The sequence below is a fragment of the Aulonocara sp. 'chitande type north' Nkhata Bay genome, linkage group LG8 (assembly GCF_057382095.1).
Source record: "Aulonocara sp. 'chitande type north' Nkhata Bay isolate Kocher_YH1m ecotype deep benthic linkage group LG8, A_spYH_male_GT1.1, whole genome shotgun sequence".
NCBI classification, from domain to species: Eukaryota; Metazoa; Chordata; class Actinopteri; order Cichliformes; family Cichlidae; genus Aulonocara; species Aulonocara sp. 'chitande type north' Nkhata Bay.
This window is the reverse complement of record NC_141351.1, coordinates 27,575,337-27,584,738: the sequence shown is the minus strand read 5'-3', so window position 1 is coordinate 27,584,738 and position 9,402 is coordinate 27,575,337. Positions and strand designations below refer to the sequence as shown.

The 9,402-nt window shown below is 45.7% G+C and overlaps 2 protein-coding genes across 2 annotated transcripts; both read left to right on the top strand.

Annotated features, from left to right (window-relative positions):
* Positions 1–1,344: 1,344 nt before the first annotated feature.
* On the top strand, positions 1,345–3,153 carry LOC147324181 (uncharacterized). Its single transcript, XM_086304919.1, has one exon. It carries the CDS (start codon positions 1,366–1,368, stop codon positions 3,151–3,153), a length of 1,788 nt encoding a protein of 595 aa, XP_086161045.1. The 5' UTR covers positions 1,345–1,365.
* A 3,185-nt stretch (positions 3,154–6,338) lies between these two features.
* LOC147324180 (uncharacterized) lies at positions 6,339–8,147 on the top strand. The gene has a single exon (XM_086304918.1). The coding sequence runs from the start codon at positions 6,360–6,362 to the stop codon at positions 8,145–8,147; it is 1,788 nt and encodes a 595-aa protein (XP_086161044.1). The 5' UTR covers positions 6,339–6,359.
* Positions 8,148–9,402: the final 1,255 nt, after the last annotated feature.

Sequence of the window (9,402 nt, the reverse complement as noted above, 5' to 3'; positions counted from 1 at the left end):
AAGCTGGAGTTTGTTAGGAATGTCAAGGACAGGACTATTATTTCAGTTACGCAAAGTTTCAGCCCACAAACAAAGAATTGTGTTTATGTTATTTTTTGCTCAAAGTGTGGTATGAAGTACGTGGGTGAAACTAGAAATGATTTGTACAGTAGATTGTACCAACATGTGTATAACATCAGGAAAAAGAAGGAACCTGATGCACCTTTAGTTGTACATTTTCTTAAACATGGCTGGGATTCGCTGAGAATGGCTGGACTACAACAAGGCATGGATTGGACAGATTGGGAACGAAAAAAGAGGGAGAGATATTGGATTTATGCATTGGGAACTAAAGAACCATTGGGACTTAACATAAAATGGAATTAGACTTTTATTGGGGAAGGTTTTGGTTAATTTCCAAACCTTAAATCCCACCCTAACCTCAACCTCTTTAACCCTATTGGTCTCAGTATGTTAATTTAAACCCGATTTCGTTTTGACCCCAAAACCCACCCCCCGTTTTTGTTCTCCACTGTTTTACACTACCCTAGCCCCAACCCAAGCCCCATCCCTAAACCTAACCTCACTGTAAGCCCTATGTCAGTCTAACCCCAGTCCTTTGTCTTATCCTAACCCTAACCCCAGCCCTGTATGTTAGCCCTAACCCTAACCACTTTATCCCCACCTCCTGGCCCTCGGTATATGTTATTTAATAAAGGGGGACTTAATTAGTGAGGAATTGGAAAATTGGCTTAAAAATTCTAAAAACCAGGGTTCATATAATTTATTAGCACAATTCATAGGGTTTGCAAGACTATTTACAGTTAAAAATGGATTAAAAAACAAATTGGGAATAAAAACAGTGATTAAATTAATTTGGCTTTAAAATTCATTAACAGTAATTTCATGGAGTGCAAATAGGTTATTTTTGGCTAAAAAACAGTTAAAATGTAATGTAGATTAAAAAATAAAGACCAAATTCATTTTTACCGAACCAAAGTTAAAAAAGACGAATGGGATTTTACACAGCCGAGGGGAGAATATAAAAGGCGGAGCTCACACAGGAGCTCATTTTCCACTCGGCACTCGATGGGAGCACATCTCTGCCAGTCCAACTGTTGCCAGCTAACCTAGCTTACAGTTTTCTGTGTGCCACACCTGAAGAAGACCGTGTACGGTCGAAACGTTGTGTTTTTTGTGTTTATTTTTGAATAAACAGTTTTTTTTGGCACACCTTCTTTTGTTGTTTACTATTTTTTCGTGATTTTTTCCTTTCCACATTTTGGAAGGCGTTTTTTGTTCACATTAAGATTGAATAAATATTTTTTGAAGCACATTTAATTTTTTTTGGGAAAAACGAAAAAAGACAAAAAAATTCTGGACGCCATGGACGATGGCTGGACGGTGGTGCGCTATGGCCGCCGCCGCCAACGTGACCGCCAAGTCTTCTGGGACGGGTACGGAGGGCCGCAGGGAGGGATGGACCGTGCACGCTCCTTTTCCTTTCGGAGAAGGGATTATTTTCCTCATCCTAACCCGCCAGTGCCTCCCCCCCGGGTCCCCCGGTACTTTGGTCCCCAAGTCCCATCCCGCTCGTATGCAGCTGTGGTCCGGCAGGGACGTTTCCAACCGGCCCGAAGAGGGAGCTCTTCCAGGACCAGAGAGGATGATGTAATAAGAGAAGCGGCAAGTCCCGATTTTGGAAGACTGATTCGTAAGCTGCATGGCATCATAAAGATGGTGCACCATCTCCAGAACGTGACTCCAGAGCCAGGCAGGCCGGAGCCCAGGATGATTGTTAAGATGGTGGATATCCTAGCTGGGATGATTAAGCCGGCATACCCACGGCGGGATACAGCAGACATGATCGTGGGGAATGCACGAAATTGGGGTCAGATGACCCTCCAGATTTTGATGGAACATTATGAAGGATGCTTGGAGAGGTTTCTGGAAGAACTCTCCAGCATGGACACTCGTGAATGGAAGAAGGCCTTCGAGGTGGCCTCCCGCTGGGCCAAGCGGAACCTAAGACGGATCACGCGGAGCATCATTGACCACGCTGAGGCTCTCATCTCAACTAAGCTCGCGGGTGACTCACCTCAGGTTCGTCGGCGGGTAGCGCCAAAGGCCTCGGTGGCCACCATGACAGACCGGGTCCCTGATGCAGCGGCTAGCTGGTCAAGCCCCAACATGGCGGACTGGATGCCATCTCCCCTCGGACGGAGGGAAGTCCAAAGGGGGACGAGGAGACCCGAAGGGGTGGTTCTTCCTGAGGAAGATGTTCTTCATGACGAGGATCTTTTTCTGGAAGACGTGCAGGAGGACCACCTGTCAGACGCTGACCCCGTGTTTCCTCCGGAACGTACAGCCTCCCTGTTGGAGTTGGAGGCCATGTTTGATGAGATGCGAGCAGAGGAGGCACGAGATGAGGCCAGGGCTAGAGCGGAAGCAGAGGCCGAGAGAGAGGCCCAAGCAGCAGAGGAGCGGGGACAATCTTCCCAGCCTTCAACACGGGATGTGCAAGTTCAAGCCCAGGTCCATCACGAAGGCTCTGAGGGTGAGGAGCCGTGGATGGATCTTTCAGGGGACCTGTTTGATGAGGTCGAGAGTTCCAGGGGTCCTCGTTTCCGGGTGAATCGTCATCAGAACACCACAAGAAAGATGATTGATTGGAGCTGGGTGGCGAATCGCAAATGGATTTTCTTGGGAGATTCGAACCTCACCAAATTCCCTGACTTCTCCAACACGAACTTGCAGGTGGAGAGCTTTCCAGGGGCGGACTTCCGCCACGCAGAAGCCTTGTTGAGGAAAACGGTACCGCCACAGGGTTTGGTGGTGGAGAAGATGGTCTTGTCCTTTGGGATCAATAGCAGGGCCAACAAGCCTAAGGAAACGACCATCAAGAATGTGCAGGCGGCGGTGAGGGCTGCGAGGACGCGGTTCCCATATGCAGAAATTTGGGTTCCCCAGATTAATTTCTCGGAGAACCTGCCAGCTGAAGACAAGTCGAATCTGCAGGTCCTGAATGACTATATCTACCGGAATAGGGTTCACATTCCCCTCTTGGACGAGGACTTGTTCCATACCGAGGAAGATGACATCCATTGGACGGCGGAAACGGGCGAGGCCATGTTTCAACATTGGACGTCCTTTTTAAACTGCGACACCCCCTGAGTCTGGACCAGTATGGGGACGACAGTGGACTGGGCCTTCAAGGTCAGGACGTGGTGGTCTTGGCAAAGAACTTTAGACTCTCGGGGCCACAACGGGAACTGTTGAGAAAAGGACTGTTCTTTGTCCCAGCATTGTATATAGGTAAGAATGAAAAGCTTAAGTTTGAATTTGATATGCAAGCTTACCATAGAAAAGTTAAGTTGGCTACGTATTTTAGAAACTCAAAAAGGAGGGATAAAATGCCTTTCACGGGGCCGTCGGATTGGTCACCGCCGGTGCAGGAGCTTCCACCAGAGGTGGAAACTTTAATTCATAGGGATTTGGAAAAGTTTAAAAGGTGTTATAAACCAATTAGAGAAAAACAGAACATTTCATTGGCAGAAGTCAGAGCTCTGCGAGAGCTAAAAAACGCTAAACATATAGTAATAAAGCCAGCCGATAAAGGATCGGCGGTTGTAATTTTAAGTCGAGAACAATACACGTTTGAAGTACAACGACAATTACAGGACACCACATATTACAGGAAATTGGACAAACCATTGTATTTGGATACAATCCCTATTGTTAAAAACATACTTAAATCATTAAAGGACAAAAAATTCATTAATTCTAAGCAGTATAAATACCTATTGGGCAGTTCGCAGCCTAGAGAGAGGCGGTTTTACATATTGCCGAAAATACACAAGGCTCCAGACAAATGGACCATCCCGTACGAGATCCCCCCGGGGAGGCCCATTGTTTCGGATTGCGAGAGCGAGACTTATCGTACAGCGGAATTTCTGGATTTTTATTTGAATCCATTATCTGTAAAGCATCCTGCATATGTGAAGGACACATATCATTTCATTGACATAGTTAAAAACTTAAAAATAGCTGCGGAGTTTTATTTTTTCTCCATGGACGTAGAAAACTTGTACACTAATATTCCAATTGAGGCGGGAATCGCTACTGTAAGGAATATTTTTCAGAAATTTCCAGATCCTAAAAGGCCTGATCTGGAATTGCTACAGTTGCTAGAAATTAATTTGACAAAGAATGATTTCATGTTTGATGAACGATTTTATTTGCAAGTTAAAGGAACCGCAATGGGCAAGAAATTTGCACCGGCGTATGCAAATATATTCATGGCCAATTGGGAAGCAGAAGTGCTCCCGAAGTGTAAAAAGAAGCCGGCCCATTATTTGAGGTATTTGGATGATATTTGGGGGATTTGGACCGGCTCTGAATTGGAATTTACAGAATTTGTGCAAACGTTGAATTCCCATGATCCATCAATTCAATTAAAATTTGAAATCAATAGGGAGGCCATAGACTTTTTGGACACCACGGTGTTCAAAGGGCCGACGTTTAACATCACCCGTAAACTCGATGTCAAAGTTTTCTTCAAAAGTACAGACACGCACGCCCTGTTACACAAATTTAGTTTCCACCCAAAACACACTTTCCGTGGTATCGTTAAGTCCCAGCTTCTCAGATTTCGGCGGATTTGTACCCAACCGACGGACTTTAGAAAGGCAGTAATCACCTTATTTAAGGCATTGCGTGAAAGGGGATATTCTCGACCTTTTTTAAAGAAATGTCTTAAGACCTTTCAGGAGGACAGTGAGAAGGTCAAGGGGGACTTACTCCCGCTCATTAGCACATTTTCCTCCAATAGCAGGTATTTTAACAGACACATGAAGACTCATTTTGATGAGGTCATAGGTCAGGCAGCTCTTATCCCAAATTCAAGGGTCATTTCGGCCTTTCGGAGGAACAAGAACTTAGCTGACCTGCTTGTAAGGGCCAGACTTCCACGGCTCGACTCGAGCAAACCGAGGTACTTGGAGGCCCTGTTTACGAAGCTGGAGTTTGTTAGGAATGTCAAGGACAGGACTATTATTTCAGTTACGCAAAGTTTCAGCCCACAAACAAAGAATTGTGTTTATGTTATTTTTTGCTCAAAGTGTGGTATGAAGTACGTGGGTGAAACTAGAAATGATTTGTACAGTAGATTGTACCAACATGTGTATAACATCAGGAAAAAGAAGGAACCTGATGCACCTTTAGTTGTACATTTTCTTAAACATGGCTGGGATTCGCTGAGAATGGCTGGACTACAACAAGGCATGGATTGGACAGATTGGGAACGAAAAAAGAGGGAGAGATATTGGATTTATGCATTGGGAACTAAAGAACCATTGGGACTTAACATAAAATGGAATTAGACTTTTATTGGGGAAGGTTTTGGTTAATTTCCAAACCTTAAATCCCACCCTAACCTCAACCTCTTTAACCCTATTGGTCTCAGTATGTTAATTTAAACCCGATTTCGTTTTGACCCCAAAACCCACCCCCCGTTTTTGTTCTCCACTGTTTTACACTACCCTAGCCCCAACCCAAGCCCCATCCCTAAACCTAACCTCACTGTAAGCCCTATGTCAGTCTAACCCCAGTCCTTTGTCTTATCCTAACCCTAACCCCAGCCCTGTATGTTAGCCCTAACCCTAACCACTTTATCCCCACCTCCTGGCCCTCGGTATATGTTATTTAATAAAGGGGGACTTAATTAGTGAGGAATTGGAAAATTGGCTTAAAAATTCTAAAAACCAGGGTTCATATAATTTATTAGCACAATTCATAGGGTTTGCAAGACTATTTACAGTTAAAAATGGATTAAAAAACAAATTGGGAATAAAAACAGTGATTAAATTAATTTGGCTTTAAAATTCATTAACAGTAATTTCATGGAGTGCAAATAGGTTATTTTTGGCTAAAAAACAGTTAAAATGTAATGTAGATTAAAAAATAAAGACCAAATTCATTTTTACCGAACCAAAGTTAAAAAAGACGAATGGGATTTTACACAGCCGAGGGGAGAATATAAAAGGCGGAGCTCACACAGGAGCTCATTTTCCACTCGGCACTCGATGGGAGCACATCTCTGCCAGTCCAACTGTTGCCAGCTAACCTAGCTTACAGTTTTCTGTGTGCCACACCTGAAGAAGACCGTGTACGGTCGAAACGTTGTGTTTTTTGTGTTTATTTTTGAATAAACAGTTTTTTTTGGCACACCTTCTTTTGTTGTTTACTATTTTTTCGTGATTTTTTCCTTTCCACATTTTGGAAGGCGTTTTTTGTTCACATTAAGATTGAATAAATATTTTTTGAAGCACATTTAATTTTTTTTGGGAAAAACGAAAAAAGACAAAAAAATTCTGGACGCCATGGACGATGGCTGGACGGTGGTGCGCTATGGCCGCCGCCGCCAACGTGACCGCCAAGTCTTCTGGGACGGGTACGGAGGGCCGCAGGGAGGGATGGACCGTGCACGCTCCTTTTCCTTTCGGAGAAGGGATTATTTTCCTCATCCTAACCCGCCAGTGCCTCCCCCCCGGGTCCCCCGGTACTTTGGTCCCCAAGTCCCATCCCGCTCGTATGCAGCTGTGGTCCGGCAGGGACGTTTCCAACCGGCCCGAAGAGGGAGCTCTTCCAGGACCAGAGAGGATGATGTAATAAGAGAAGCGGCAAGTCCCGATTTTGGAAGACTGATTCGTAAGCTGCATGGCATCATAAAGATGGTGCACCATCTCCAGAACGTGACTCCAGAGCCAGGCAGGCCGGAGCCCAGGATGATTGTTAAGATGGTGGATATCCTAGCTGGGATGATTAAGCCGGCATACCCACGGCGGGATACAGCAGACATGATCGTGGGGAATGCACGAAATTGGGGTCAGATGACCCTCCAGATTTTGATGGAACATTATGAAGGATGCTTGGAGAGGTTTCTGGAAGAACTCTCCAGCATGGACACTCGTGAATGGAAGAAGGCCTTCGAGGTGGCCTCCCGCTGGGCCAAGCGGAACCTAAGACGGATCACGCGGAGCATCATTGACCACGCTGAGGCTCTCATCTCAACTAAGCTCGCGGGTGACTCACCTCAGGTTCGTCGGCGGGTAGCGCCAAAGGCCTCGGTGGCCACCATGACAGACCGGGTCCCTGATGCAGCGGCTAGCTGGTCAAGCCCCAACATGGCGGACTGGATGCCATCTCCCCTCGGACGGAGGGAAGTCCAAAGGGGGACGAGGAGACCCGAAGGGGTGGTTCTTCCTGAGGAAGATGTTCTTCATGACGAGGATCTTTTTCTGGAAGACGTGCAGGAGGACCACCTGTCAGACGCTGACCCCGTGTTTCCTCCGGAACGTACAGCCTCCCTGTTGGAGTTGGAGGCCATGTTTGATGAGATGCGAGCAGAGGAGGCACGAGATGAGGCCAGGGCTAGAGCGGAAGCAGAGGCCGAGAGAGAGGCCCAAGCAGCAGAGGAGCGGGGACAATCTTCCCAGCCTTCAACACGGGATGTGCAAGTTCAAGCCCAGGTCCATCACGAAGGCTCTGAGGGTGAGGAGCCGTGGATGGATCTTTCAGGGGACCTGTTTGATGAGGTCGAGAGTTCCAGGGGTCCTCGTTTCCGGGTGAATCGTCATCAGAACACCACAAGAAAGATGATTGATTGGAGCTGGGTGGCGAATCGCAAATGGATTTTCTTGGGAGATTCGAACCTCACCAAATTCCCTGACTTCTCCAACACGAACTTGCAGGTGGAGAGCTTTCCAGGGGCGGACTTCCGCCACGCAGAAGCCTTGTTGAGGAAAACGGTACCGCCACAGGGTTTGGTGGTGGAGAAGATGGTCTTGTCCTTTGGGATCAATAGCAGGGCCAACAAGCCTAAGGAAACGACCATCAAGAATGTGCAGGCGGCGGTGAGGGCTGCGAGGACGCGGTTCCCATATGCAGAAATTTGGGTTCCCCAGATTAATTTCTCGGAGAACCTGCCAGCTGAAGACAAGTCGAATCTGCAGGTCCTGAATGACTATATCTACCGGAATAGGGTTCACATTCCCCTCTTGGACGAGGACTTGTTCCATACCGAGGAAGATGACATCCATTGGACGGCGGAAACGGGCGAGGCCATGTTTCAACATTGGACGTCCTTTTTAAACTGCGACACCCCCTGAGTCTGGACCAGTATGGGGACGACAGTGGACTGGGCCTTCAAGGTCAGGACGTGGTGGTCTTGGCAAAGAACTTTAGACTCTCGGGGCCACAACGGGAACTGTTGAGAAAAGGACTGTTCTTTGTCCCAGCATTGTATATAGGTAAGAATGAAAAGCTTAAGTTTGAATTTGATATGCAAGCTTACCATAGAAAAGTTAAGTTGGCTACGTATTTTAGAAACTCAAAAAGGAGGGATAAAATGCCTTTCACGGGGCCGTCGGATTGGTCACCGCCGGTGCAGGAGCTTCCACCAGAGGTGGAAACTTTAATTCATAGGGATTTGGAAAAGTTTAAAAGGTGTTATAAACCAATTAGAGAAAAACAGAACATTTCATTGGCAGAAGTCAGAGCTCTGCGAGAGCTAAAAAACGCTAAACATATAGTAATAAAGCCAGCCGATAAAGGATCGGCGGTTGTAATTTTAAGTCGAGAACAATACACGTTTGAAGTACAACGACAATTACAGGACACCACATATTACAGGAAATTGGACAAACCATTGTATTTGGATACAATCCCTATTGTTAAAAACATACTTAAATCATTAAAGGACAAAAAATTCATTAATTCTAAGCAGTATAAATACCTATTGGGCAGTTCGCAGCCTAGAGAGAGGCGGTTTTACATATTGCCGAAAATACACAAGGCTCCAGACAAATGGACCATCCCGTACGAGATCCCCCCGGGGAGGCCCATTGTTTCGGATTGCGAGAGCGAGACTTATCGTACAGCGGAATTTCTGGATTTTTATTTGAATCCATTATCTGTAAAGCATCCTGCATATGTGAAGGACACATATCATTTCATTGACATAGTTAAAAACTTAAAAATAGCTGCGGAGTTTTATTTTTTCTCCATGGACGTAGAAAACTTGTACACTAATATTCCAATTGAGGCGGGAATCGCTACTGTAAGGAATATTTTTCAGAAATTTCCAGATCCTAAAAGGCCTGATCTGGAATTGCTACAGTTGCTAGAAATTAATTTGACAAAGAATGATTTCATGTTTGATGAACGATTTTATTTGCAAGTTAAAGGAACCGCAATGGGCAAGAAATTTGCACCGGCGTATGCAAATATATTCATGGCCAATTGGGAAGCAGAAGTGCTCCCGAAGTGTAAAAAGAAGCCGGCCCATTATTTGAGGTATTTGGATGATATTTGGGGGATTTGGACCGGCTCTGAATTGGAATTTACAGAATTTGTGCAAACGTT